General features: G+C 36.9%; 1 protein-coding gene across 1 annotated transcript; it reads left to right on the forward strand.

Moving 5' to 3' along the window:
- The first annotated feature begins 478 nt into the window (after positions 1-478).
- Positions 479-1614, forward strand: LOC145158504 (uncharacterized). The gene is made up of 3 exons (XM_079077394.1): positions 479-1082; positions 1152-1221; positions 1428-1614. Exons 1-3 carry the CDS (start codon positions 479-481, stop codon positions 1612-1614), a joined length of 861 nt encoding a protein of 286 aa, XP_078933520.1.
- The last annotated feature ends 12678 nt before the right edge of the window (positions 1615-14292 follow it).

Here is a 14292-nt window from a genome sequence, read left to right on the forward strand (position 1 = left end):
TTATGTGAAAGAAATACATTTTTTTTCAAGAATGAATTGGATAATTTTTTGAAGTAAACTCAGTTTGTATTTTTCTGCACTTATAAAGTAAATTTTTTGCACTTATTTTTCTGCACTTATTGAGCGATTTTATAATTTCAAGAATGAATTGGGTAATTTTTTGAAGTAAACCCGGTTTGTATTTTTCTGTATTTATAAAGTAATTTTTCTGTACTTATAAAGTAATTTTTCTGCACTATTTTTTGCTACTTGAAATATGATTAATGTAATGTTTTTTTGCTACTTGAAATATGGTTTATGTAATGTTTTTTTGCTACTTGAAATATGATTAATGTAATGTTTTTTAAAGTTCTACTTTGTTGATTTTAGGTTCATAATGGATCACGATCAAAAGTTACTTCTCGTAATTCTTATGTACCTGTAGATCCGTTATTTTTGGAAGAGGGGTGTGAAACAATTGCTGGATAATGATTCAGAAATGACGGGCCATGAATACACATTAGAGTTATTACATCGTAATCGTTTACAATGTGTTGAAGTACTACACATGTCTCGTGACTGTTTTGTACGACTATGTGCTCATTTTAGAGCAAATTACTCATTAAAGGACAACAATCACGTATCGGTTGAGGAAAAGATGGCTATGTTTTTGATGATGATCGGCCATAATCAACGCTACGTGATTATCAAGCGGATATTTCAACACTCGAAGCAAACAATTCATAAATTTTTTTATGAAGTGTTGGAAAAAATAATGTTTTTCGCACAAGATGTTATAGTACCAACTTCCTTTAATCCGAATCTAAATATTACACGACATAATAGGAGGCTACGACGGGTTTTCAAAGGGGCGGTTGGTGCACTTGATGACACTTTGATACATGCTGTTGTCCCTGCTAAGAAACAAGACTTATATAGAAGTAGGGGAAAGGGAGATTGCTACCAAAACGTATTGGCAATTTGTGACTTCAATATGATTTTTACATTTGTTGTGGCCGGGTGGGAAGGGGTAGCGCATGACTCTAGAATATTATCAGAAGCAGTAGCCGATCCACAAGCATCATTCCCATTTCCACCACCAGGTAAGTTTTTGTTTTTTTAAATATTTTTATCTTAGTTTGAAAATTGATTAGTGTTTTGCATTTTTACAGACAAATATTATCTTTGTGATGTTGCGTATGCACACACTCGAGGATTTATGGCCCCTTATCGTAATGTGAGGTATTGACTTGGAGATTTTCGTCAAAGACGTGCATTGACCAATAAAGAAAAATTTAACCATGTACATGCAAAATTCGGAATGTCATTGAGCGCGCTTTTGGTGTTTTGAAAGCACGCTTCCCTATATTGAAGAGGATGACACCATTCCAGTTTGTTACACAAAGAAACATTGTTATGACATGTTTCACACTTCATAATTTTATAAGGAGAGAGGGACTGAGTGATGAGTATTTTGCACGATACGATAAACCCAATGTCTCATTTCGAAATAACAATGTGGTCGTTGATGATGATGAAGACAGGATTCCAACACATGGTACTGCAGCAGACCGTGAATATATGACTCAGTTACGGGATGTAATTGCTGAACAGTTGATACACAATATAGATTGAATTGTTTTAAATGAAATTGTTATTGTAAAACCAATTTTTTTTATTGTATGACTAATTTAGTTGCATGAATTTTATTTTCAATGTTGTATGACTATTATTATTAAAATTTTGGTGTTGAAAAATCATTTTAAGTTTGTAAAATCATTTAATTTAAAATTCAGTTTATTTCAGCAGCCTGCAGATGTTAAAAAAACAAACAGTCTTCTTCTTGCAGTCTGCAGACGTTTGGTCCACCTCTTCTGCTACAGAGCCTTGCAGATGTAGCCCGTAGACTGCAGACATTTTGGCTACCGAAAAACAAACAACACCTTAAAGTTGATCTTCAACCAAATAGATCTTTAAAAATTTAGGATTAGAGATCTTCAACCAAAGTTCCATAAAAGATTTTGCAATAATGACTCCGTTATTTTTCTTGTAAAACCTTTAAATTCATATTCAAATTTGCATTATAAATTTCATTTATATAAATAAGGATATTAATTTGCAAAATATAAAGCAGGCCATAATCAAATATTTGTACAAACAAGGTTAATTACCAAACACTTATATAATCTCATTTTTCTTAAACGCCTAGATTTTAATATACCGTATTAAACAGATGATAGGAAAATAAAGGAAACAAGGTACATGGATCATGCAAAAGTATGCATTAATAAAAGGGTTTAGGTCATTTTTGGTCACTTAACTTTTGGTTTTGTGCTCATTTGGTTACTTAACTCTTTTTAAGTTTTAAAAGGTAATCAAACTTTTGGTTCTGTGCTCATTTAGTCACTTAAATTTTGGTTTGGTCACATTTAGTCACCTAACTTTTAAAATTGTGCTCATTTAGTCACTAAACTTTTAAAATTTTTCAAAAGTTTAGTGACTAAATGAGCACAATTTTAAAAGTTAGGTGACTAAATGAGCACAAATCTAAACGTTAAGTGACTAAATGTGACCAAACTAAAAGTTAAGTGACTAAATGAGCACAAAGTCAAAAGTTTGATGACCTTTTAAAACTTAAAAAGAGTTAAGTGACCAAATGAGCACAAAACCAAAAGTTTAGTGACCAAAAATGACCTAAACCCTTAATAAAAACATTAATAACATATGTAGGTACGGAATCACTAGTTTTATGGTTTAGCATTGAAATTGTTAGTCAATCATTTAAAGCTATGTTTAGCGGATTAGTTGAAAAGTTAGCTGATAGCTGAAAAACTAGTTGTTAAGTAAATAGCTGATAGCTGAAAAGCTAGCTGGTAAAAAAATGACGTTTGGTAAAACTAGCTAAAAAGCTAGTTGAAAGATTTAAAATGACTTAAAAACGCATATGTGTTTCTATAATTAAGGAAGAAATATATTTGAAAATTTTAAAAAATATCTTAAAAAGCTATCTAGCTTTTTGAAAAGTTAGCTTATAAGCTACTTTTTTGGTTTCCCAAACATGACAATTTAAAAAAACTTAAAAAAATAAGCTAAACTTATTAGTTAGTTATGACGCATCAAACACAATCTAAGATAGTTTTCATAAATAGTATTTGATGCATAATAGAAATTAATAGTATTTGATGCATAATAGAAATTAATAACACGAAAAGTATTCAAAGTTTCACTAAACAGGAATTTTATTAATTCTAAAATGTCCTTAAAGGCATAAAATTCGTCCCCTTTATCGGATGGTTTGGAATGTATTGCAAAATTACAAGGGAAAATTTCATGTACATCCTTCTAAAATTGAAGTATTATGTGAATATCCTTATAAACTTTAAAATTACGTGTATATACATCTAAAACTATAAAAATTACATTTATATCCAAAATCTTTTTTTAACTAGGCTAATGTCAATTTTATATTAAAAAACTTATCTAAAATTCGAAATTATATATGAATTTACCAAAATATCCTTCCCAAATTAAATCCTAAATTAAATCCTTAGGCAGATTCATTTCAAAAAAAAAAAAAATCCCTTGGCAGATTACGTATATCTCTCCAATCAGTTAAGGCACCTTGAGTGTATGTATATCATCTTCTTCATCGTGTATCTCGTCTCTATCCGTGCAACCAGTTCACATATTCTTACTCAGAACATGTAATGTCATATCTTCTTTCATTTAATTCTAATATGCATTCCATTAAGTGTGTCTCTGCATTGGAATATAATTGGTTCTTAAAATAGAGTTTCTTTCCATCTCTTACCAATTCCATATTGCTTTTTTGCAACAAAGACCAATTCTTTAATTCTTTTTTTTTTGTATCAGGGACCTTTTTTTTTTAAACAGGGAGCACTTGTACTTTGAATAGATAATCAAAATATGTGGCTTATGCTTATGTTTATCCCCTGTGGCATATCCATATATGTTGTAACTTATGCTTATGTACGATAATAATAAAAAAAATGTGATGATGACTTTTTCTGAAGGACAATCCTTTTTCCAGCAACATAAACACAACCCTTTTGCCGAGTTACCTGATGTACAGTCATAATGAACAACCATTTTGTTGACTTTTTATCTTTTAATAGCAATGTAATTTTTGTTGTTCAAATTTTATAGCAATATAATTTAGTTTCTCTAAATTATAATCTTTATGGTTAACTAATATAAACTGATAACCATAACCAACTTAATAAATTCTATAAAAAGATATAAGCATGTTTCTAGACAACTTAATTGTCTATATTCCTTGAATAGAACAACTATCTAACACCCAAATAAGGACTCATTTTCCCCTAAGAATTTAGATATTATAATTTAGAGAAATTAAAGTACATTGGCATAAAACTGACAAAGTAACCTAAGAAAACTGATCATATTACTTGCATGTGAAAAATGACAAAGTAACGTGTGAAAAATGATCATTTTATAAATACATGTCTACAAATACTTCCCAAAAGCTACAACTCAAATTCTTAACAATGGTGGTGTTTAGTCCAAGTTTGGAGTTGTATGGTCCATGAGCAAGCACACCACCAAAAACAAGCATGAAAGGTCCAGTTAATGTGGTTTGGTCTAGGCTTTCAATGTAATAGTTCAGTATGAGTCTGTAATACATTTTGAGAGTTGTTTAGGTGTTTACTGTTGGAAAGTGTGTTTACAACCGTAAACAGAGTTTACGGTCGTAAACCCTGTTTGCGGTCCTGTCTAGTATAAATAACGGAGGTATAGGTATATGTGTAGTTGTTGATGCCATTGCGTTTACAGAGTGTTCCATCGAGTTGTACTTGACGTTTTTCTGAATATAAACATGTGCAAGCTCGATTTCTTTTCTTCTTATTCTTCTTTCTGTGATTGTTTGTTGCTTGATCATTGGTAAAGATCCTTTTCAGGACCTTACAATTGGTATCAGAGCAAAAACCGGTGTCAAAGCTTCATTCAATCGAGATTTGGGGTGCTTAAACTTATATTCTTGTTGTTCGAAGATTGTTTTTAGTGTTTTAGTGGTTAAAGGAACTGAATCTACTGCAAAAACGTGTTTTTGAAGGCTTTATGGGAGTTTACTGCCAACCGTAAACCCTTTTTACGGTTGTAAACTCAAGATCTTCAACAACCGTAAACTGTAAATCTTCAGAAACCATAAACCAAGCTTCATTAACCGTAAACGCTTAAACCGTAAACGTACAAACCGTAAACTCATCAACCGTAAACTCATCAACCGTAAACGTAGTTTAAGGTCGTAAACAGCTCAACCGTAAACCCAGTTTCCGGTCGTAATCACTTAAACCGTAAACCAAGTTTACGGTCGTAATCATCATCAACCTTAAACTCTTTTGTGACTTCAATCTGCTTTAATTTTAAATGGAATCTCAAAGTCAAAATCATTTTCACGAACTTGATACTGTCATGGGTACTACTACGCGTATTCCAAGATTAATGTCTGCAGATGGTTTTCCTGAGTGGAAGTACAAAATTGAAAAATACATTAAAATGAAGGATTTCAAAGTCTGGAGAAGCATTCTCAGAGCCCCTGTTAGAATCACTATGACAGTCGGAGGTCAAGTGATTGACAAGGCTGTTGAAAACTACACTGATGAGGAGTTTGAGAAAGTTGAAGAGCAGGAAAGGGCTTTAGCCACTCTAACCATGACATTATCTCCTGATATTGCTTAAGGGTTCCGAGAGTACACTTCAGCTAAAGATTTGTGGGAAGCCCTAATTGAGGTATATGAGGGCAATGAAGATATGAAGGAGAGTCGCCAGGACATGTTGAGACAAAAGTTCAATATGTTCAACTACATTCCAGTAGAGACTCTTGAGGCTCAGCTGCAGCGGTTCACAACTCTCACCACTGACATGAACATATCTGGGATTTTCTTGAACAAGTCAGAGATTAACAAGAAGCTTCTAAATGCTCTTCCTAGATCATGGGACATGAATGTTGCTGTGATTAAGAAGACCAAGGATCTAAATCGCCTCACTCTTGCTGAAATCATGGCGATCATCAAAGCTTGTGATATTGATGACAAACAGAGAGAAATAAACCATGTAAACTCGTACTCTACTGCGAATCTTGGAATCTCATCCAACAATGCTCTCTCATCAATCATGACTTCCTCAGGCCAAGTGTTTGCTGCTCAACAACCTCAGATTCAAACCTTTGCTGCTGCATCATCCATTCCACAAAGTCAGCCATTTATCACTCCACAAGTTGTTCCCTCTCCAAATGTGCCTGTTGTAGCCTCTTCCTCAAACACTAAAGACACTGATGAAAATCTGGCTCTAGCCACTGGGCTTGTTAACTGCTACAATGCCTTTGTAGCTGGAGAGCTTCCACCTCAACTGTCATTTGCCGACCTGGATCAGATTCATCTTGAAGATGTGGAGGAGATGGACATTACATGGCAGATTGCTATGGCTGTTTTCAGGGCCAAGCAGTTTGCTAAGAAGACAGGGAAGAGCAACTGGGGCATGAATGCTGACAAGAAGGTGGGATTCAACAAGGGCATGCTGCGATGTTTCAACTGCCACGAGCCAGGTCATTTTGCTCGTGAGTGTCCAAAGCCAGATCGCAGGATAAACAACAACAGGACAATGGTTGCAGTGGGAAATAATCATGCAGGTGCTGCGGTAAATGGTGAAACTGCTATGGTTGCTCAGTCCTTTGACTGGGAGGACCAGATCCACGCTTTGAATATCTCAGGGCCAGAAAATGCTCACCTAGCTCAGATTGATGATGCTTCCTTGAAGAATGATGCAGCTGATCCCGAAGCAGAAATGATGGAGCTGCAGTTTGCTCTAATGGTGTCCTCTACTTCTGAGCCCAGGAAAAGTGAGGTAAATCTACCATCTTGTTCTCAGGCTTGTAATGAATATGTCAAACATCTTCATGATGAAATTCAATTATTACGTAGAGAAGTAGAGGACCTTAGATATGAGGGCTATCAGCTTAGGAAGGGACAGAAACCTCTTAAAGCCCAGCTAGAAACAAAAATAAAGGACTTTAAGAGAATTCAAACAGAATATAGTGAAAAATGTGAAATGTATGATCATATTAAAAGAAAACTTGATGCTGTAACTGAAGAACTTGACACTTTGAAAATTAAATGTGGAAAAACAGATGTTAGTTTCAAAAATTATACTGCGTCAAGTAAGGCAGTCGAGTCCTTATTTGAAACTCAATTGCAGTTCAACCGAAATCAGTCAAAGGGTTTAGGATATGATAGTGTACCTCCAGCTTATAATCATACATATCAGTATCAACCCATATACAAGGATGAGATTGCCAATGAACCGTTTATGGTTTATGGCAAGCCATCTGGTTTCGTTACAGGCGGATTTATTAATGTTGAAAGTACTAACATTTCTACTTCCCCTGCAGATCAACCATTAGATCAAGCAAAGCGTGAAGCTGGAGATTCTGTTTCTGTTTCTGTTTCTAATTCTGATATTTCTGTTTCAAATGAAAAAGTCTTTCTTTATGATGTTAAGACTGATAATGTTTCGTGTGATGTTTCTTCTTCTGCTACTGTTGAACTTAATTTCTTTGATATGTTTGATGAAATGTTTGGTAATTCTGATGCTTGTGATTCTCATGAAAACCCATCAATTCCTCAAGTCACACCTTCTGAGGCACCCTCACTTATCTCACAACCTATTTCTCATGCATGTTCTTCTGAGAATAGTAAGAGTGTCTGTCAAGAAAATAAATCTGAGAAATGTAGTACAAGTTCAAATAATAAACAGATTTGTTTTAATTGTGGTGTTGGTGGTCATATAGCTAGGAATTGTCAAAATAGGATCTTTGTGAACTATATGTCACCAAGAGGAGAGAATGAATCTCGAGGAAGGTCTTTAATTAGAAAATCCTCAAGAACTCGTTCTCGAAATGATGATTGGAAAGATGATCGAAGCAGAAAAATGGTTGTTCTTCAAAAGAATAAAAAGGTTTTTACTAACAAAGCTCAAAATAGTTTGCCAAAACCGAACAAGGCTCCGCCAAGATCGGTTTCGTCAAAAAGCAATTCTGGATCTTCAACCACTTCGGGTAGAACATCCAGAGGCTCTATGCAAACTCATAAGAAACCTATTTCAAAACCACCTGAGAATGTTGTAAAACCTAAATATCATTGGATGCCCAAATCAATTTCCAATCCATCATCTCCATCCTCTGAAGTGATTAGGAACGAGGATCCTAATTTGAAATCTTTAAAAGATAAATCAGAGAAAGCGAAAAGGAAACCCAGGACAGTGATGACCTGGGTTCCCAAATCTAAATGATCCCGCTCATTTTGCAGGGACAGTTGCGGAGGAATGTCTTCCGTCCTTGGTACGTCGACAACAGCTGCTCCCGGCATATGACTGGAGACATCTCCCAATTGAACGACATTCAATCTTTTAATGGGGGGTATGTTTCCTTCGCGGGCGGAGATGGTGTCAAGATCACTCAAAGAGGAACTGTTACAAATGGAGTGCTAAGCTTTGAGAATGTCAACTTTGCTCCCGAGTTAAAGCACAGCTTGTTGAGTGTTTCCCAAATTTGCGACAAAGGCTATTCTACCATTTTACTGATAAAGAATGCATGATTCTCAAGCCAGGCATTGTCATCCCGGAAGAGTGGATTCTCGTCAAATCTAAGCGGGATGGGAATGCTTACATTATTGACATGAACAACAACATCCCTGAACAAGTCACTTGCCTATTTTCAAAAGTCTCCGAACAAAACGCAATGCTGTGGCACCGACGACTTGGTCATGCTAACGCGAAAAACCTGAATCGCCTTGCTAAGAATGAGATGGTCCGAGTCTTACCTGTCAGAGACTTTATTACATTTGAGAAGTGTGTGTCCTGTGCCCAAGGAAAGCATCATAGAAAACTACACCTGCCCAAGCAAGTCAACTCAATCACTCAGGTGCTCCAACTATTGCATATGGACCTATTTGGTCCGGTCAACGTCCTAAGCATCAACAGAAGCTCGTACTGTCTAGTTGTGATCGATGATTTCTCTCGTTTTACGTGGGTCTTTTTCTTATCCAACAAAGCGGGGGTTGCTGATCTGATAAAGAAGTTCATTGTGATGATTGAGAAACAAACCAACAACCAGGTGAAGACGCTTCGTACTGACAATGGAACTGAGTTCAAGAATGCGATTCTTGACCATTTTTGCACAGAGAAGGGGATCGTGCATCAATACAGCTCTGCTCACACACCTCAACAAAATGGTGTTGCTGAAAGGAGAAATAGAACTTTAAAAGACACTGCAAGGACAATGCTTTGTGATTCAAAATTACCTGTTTTCTTTTGGGCCGAGGCGATTAACACTGCTTGCTATGTGCAGAATCGTGTTCTAATCAACAAAGCACAGATGAAGACACCGTACGAGATTCTCTATGGACACAAGCCTTCAGTCAGCCATTTCCGTGTATTTGGCTGCCCTTGCACCCTTCTTCACTTGGAATCCAACCTTAAATTCAATGCCAAAGCCGATGATTGTTACCTTATAGGATATGTTGCGCGCACTGCATATAGGGTTTACAACAAGAAAACTAAGCAGATTGTTGAATCCTATAACGTACACTGGTTGGAGGAGAATGAAACAGACGCTCGAGTGGGTCCTGACTGGTTATTTGATTACACATCGCTTTTAAAATCCTTAAATGTGTCTTCAGATGGCTCAAATAGATCCTCTTCTGGTTCGAATATTGTTTCTGAAGACGAAGACGAAGAAGTTGTTTACAGACCTCCAACGGTTGAGGGGGAGTCCTCTGCTCCATCTGAGGGGGAGTCCTCTGCTCCACCTGAGGGGGAGTCATCTGACCAACCTGATAGTCCAGAGTCTAAAGTTCAAGATGGAACTCTTGATGCTGATGCTACACCTCTTACCCCTATTGAAAGAGAGTTCATGTCTAGAGATGCTTCCGCTGTCAATCCAACTTTTATCGAACTACTCTTTCCTGAAGAAATTGCTAATGAGTTTGTAGAAGATCCATTCAATGTGGATCAATCAGCAAATGATGGAGGTTTCAACATTCACACTCTTCCTGTTTCACTCAATGATATCAGCCAAGACATTCCTTCAAGAATTCAACGCGATCATCCGATCGATAACGTCATTGGCCAGCTGGGTGACGGAGTTAAAACCAGAAGTCAGAGTGGAGATGTCAATGCATGTCTCTATTCTTGTTTTATATCTCAAATAGAGCCCAAGAACGTTGACATGGCTTTGAATGAGCCCAGCTGGGTAGATGCGATGCATGAAGAGCTGAATCAGTTTGAAAAGCTCGGGGTTTGGAAGTTGGTTGAGTTACCGAAGGGCAAAAGGTCTCTTGACACGCGTTGGGTCTATCGTAACAAGCAAGACGATTCTGGTGTAATAGTGCGCAATAAAGCAAGGTTGGTGGTTCACGGGTTTCGACAAGTTGAGGGTCTTGACTATACTGAGGTTTATGCTTCCGTGGCTCGATTGGAGGCTATTCGTATCTTTCTCGCATATGCTTCCTACATGAACTTCACGGTCTACCAAATGGATGTCAAGACTGCCTTCTTGTATGGCAAGGTCAAGGAAGAAATTTATGTTGATCAACCCCCTGGGTTCGTTAACTCCAAGTTTCCTAATCATGTCTACAAGTTGGACAAGGCATTGTATGGGTTACATCAAGCTCCTCGAGCATGGTATGCGACTCTAACAAAGCATTTGCTCGAGCATGGATACTCTCGCGGCACTATTGATCAAACTTTATTCATCAAGCATGTTGTTAATGATCAGATACTAGTCCAGATCTACGTTGACGACATTATCTTCGGGTCTACCTGTCCACAGCTTTGCACAGAGTTTGAAGGCGTGATGAAAAAGCGGTTTGAGATGAGTTCACTGGGTGAAATGACCATGTTTCTGGGGCTTCAGTTCAAACAAAATTCAACCGGAATCCTGCTACATCAAGCTAAGTATGTGGAGGATATTCTTGAGAAGTTCGGGTTTCAAGACGCAAAACCTGCATCGACACCCATGGCTGAAAGACCCCTGCTGAATCCAGATATTGATGGCGCGTAGATCAGACACACTACAGATCAATGATCGGATCGTTGATGTATCTTACTGCAAGTCGTCCCGACATCATGTTTGCAGTTTGTTAATGTGCTCGCTATCAGGCTAATCCTAAACTCTCTCATCTTATTGCTGTCAAAAGAATTTTTCGGTATATCAAAGGCAGCCCAAAATTGGGTCTTTGGTATCCGAAAAATTCTGAATTTGATTTATATGCTTTTGTTGACAGTAATTATGGAGGCTGTGAGCTTGACAGGAAATCAACATCAGGAGGGTGCCAATTCCTTGGCGATAGGCTGGTGTCGTGGCAGTGCAAGAAACAACATACCGTCTCTACCTCAACAGCAGAAGCGGAATACGTTGCTGCATCTGCCTGCTGTTCTCAAGTTATCTGGATCCAACATCAGCTGTTGGACTACGGTTTGAATTATCTAGAAACCCCAATTCACTGTGATAATGAGGCCGCAATTCAAATAACTAAAAATCATGTCCAACACTCCAAGACCAAGCACATTGATATCAAAATTCACTTTATCAGAGATTGTTATGACCGCTCGCTCATTAGGCTAGAACAGGTTCCCACTGCCAATAATGTGGCGGATCTGTTCACCAAGCCTTTTAACAAAGCTCGATTCGATGTGCTTGTGGGATTTTTAAAAATGATTCGTTTTGAGGATTAAATTTTTGTTATTCATTAGGTTAGTTTAAATTTGCGCATTTTAGTGTTTTCATTCTCACCCATGCACAAATTTAGGGGGAGAAATAAACAAAAACCAAACAAAAAATTGAAAAATTAAAAAATCCAAAAACATCTTGTTTCTGTTTTATTTTTTTCAGAAAACATTCAAAAATCCAAAAACATTAAAAATTCAGAAAAATCAAAAATATTGTCGCTTTCAGTTTTGCTTGTTGATATAGTACTGGGAAGTGATATTATCAAGTGATAACATGCAATCTAAGTCTGCGTAATGTACCCAAAGTTGAAGGGTCTATGTTATGGGTTTGATGCGTTGGTAGGCACGAAAGATTCTAAATGGACATGACTAGGTAGAGTTGAACTTAAGGAATTCATAGACTTGACAAATTTTGACCTAGTTAGATCCGTTTAGCCTGACAATACGACGCTTGGATAGGTTGAGCAGGGAGATATATATGGGAATATACTGGTCACATTAAAGAACCTGTACTTGGAACCGTGGATTAACTTTTCCTCGATGTGCAGATTCTGTCCTTAATTCCGGTATTGATGGGGTGACTGGCGAATTCCGATGAATTAGGTCTGTAGAGAATTGTTTTCTTTCTCTATCTGTCTGTTAGTCATATGTTACCTTCTCTGCGTGACTCAAAATCCGACCTGGACTGTAGCATATGCAATTCTATTTCTCTGCATCTTCTATCTATGCAATTCTTTCTATCTGTTAGCCATATACTGTCTCCTTTGCGTGACTCACAATCCGACCTGGTACACAGTATATGCACGATTCTACTTCTCAATCCCTCTAAAACTTCAGTTAGTCATATGTTCCACCCTCTGCGTGATTGGAAAAGATCCGACCTGGGTGTATAGCATATGAATTCTAAATTTATCTTCTCTCTTAATGATTGTCTGCTCACCCGATGTAAGGAGTATTCTGGAAGTCCTTGATTACTGGAGCATATCAGGAAGCGGGAAACATGTTCCAGTACAATTAAAATTGAACACTCACAGATTGTCTATAGATCTCGCTGCTAAATTTAGGTGCACAACAATATCCCTGGTCGTCGTCAGCTGAATGGTCCTTAAGATATAGTATCTAGGAACTTAGGATCACTTTGTCTTATAATTAATAGTATGTCCTAATTTTGTCACAATTTTTCGTGTTTAAGTGGACCACAATACCGGCGATCAACCAGACAAAGACGTGAAGATAGACGGTACCGACAAGTGGAGTAAGGCTGTCTAACAACTTTGATCCCAGTATCACAAGATAATTTTCAGTGAATTTTGAGATAAATTTTGTCTGTGGTTATTCTAATTTTATTTTTATTTTTATTTTATTTTAATATTATTTTTATAATTGTAAAAAATTTAATTTTTAAATCTTTTAATTCTTAAATTTTAGAAATTAGTTTATTTTATTTTTAGTTTAATTTTAATTTTATTTTTATTTTAATATCCTCAAAAAGTTTTATTTTTGAAAATTTAATCGGGATTTGGACTGTGCATAATACTGTGTGGGAGACAGGTAAAATTCAAGGGAGGTATAAAAGGTGGAGTTTACTGTTTGGAGAGATTCAAGAACCGTAAACTTCTTTTGGGCTTACGACCGTAAACTCCTTTTGGGCTTACGATCGTAAACTCCTCTGAGTTTACGACCGTAAACTCCTCTGAGTTTACGACCGTAAACTCAGTTTACGGTCAGGAAACCATTGCAATGGGTTTACGGCCGTAAACCCACTTTGGACCGTAAACTCCTTTTTGACCAATATTGACCGTAAACTCAATTTTTTGATCAAATTTTTTTAAGGCCAAAATAAAATTGTTTTTTTAAGAAAACTTAAAGCTTTAATTGTTTAAATACTTTGTTTTCTTACTTGGCCTGGTTTAGTGCAGATCAATGGCGAGTCTTAAGTTTGCTGACATGCATAACTTGACAATTGTGTTGGATGAACCTCCTGTTGCTTATGGAGATTTCAGATCAATGATCTACAGACTAAGAGAATGCTGCCTGGCTTGTGCCATCACTGTGAATCCAACCATTTATCAGAACATTGTCAGGGAGTTCTGGCAGACGGCCAAGATGTCAAAAGACAATGGTGCGTTCGTTGTTAAAGCTGTGGTTAAAGGATGCAAGATCATAATCACTGAGCAGTATATCAGAGAAACATTGCTGATCAATGATTAACCCGATTTTCCTACTGAAATTGGGATTGATGATGTTCAAAAGGTTCTCAAAAGGATGGGATATGAGGGCATCTACCCTCCCACGGTGAAGAAGCTTCTGCCTCCCTACTGAAGATTTTTGGCGCATGTGTTCGTGAGCTGTATCTCGGGAAGGAGATCAGGAGGTGATGAAATCTCTCTCAGGAACACAGGGGCTATCGTTTCACTGGCTGCTGGCATCAAATACAACTTTTAGAAGTTTATTTTGGATGAGTTCTTGGTAAATATCAACGCTATAAGCGGGGAGACCAGAGATGCATTTCTTGCTATATCCGAGATTTATCCAGACGTTCATCGA

The sequence above is a fragment of the Lactuca virosa genome, chromosome 2, assembly GCF_052849685.1.
Source record: "Lactuca virosa cultivar CGN04683 chromosome 2, Lactuca_virosa_CGN04683_v6, whole genome shotgun sequence".
NCBI classification, from domain to species: domain Eukaryota; kingdom Viridiplantae; phylum Streptophyta; class Magnoliopsida; order Asterales; family Asteraceae; genus Lactuca; species Lactuca virosa.

Excerpts from the sequence above, each read along its gene's own strand:
- LOC145158504 (XM_079077394.1), top strand. The coding sequence starts at position 479 with ATGACGGGCCATGAATACACATTAGAGTTATTACATCGTAATCGTTTA. Across the intron at positions 1,083-1,151 it reads ATTCCCATTTCCACCACCAG|ACAAATATTATCTTTGTGAT; the intron begins GTAAGTTTTTGT and ends GCATTTTTACAG. Across the intron at positions 1,222-1,427 it reads GCCCCTTATCGTAATGTGAG|GAGAGAGGGACTGAGTGATG; the intron begins GTATTGACTTGG and ends TAATTTTATAAG.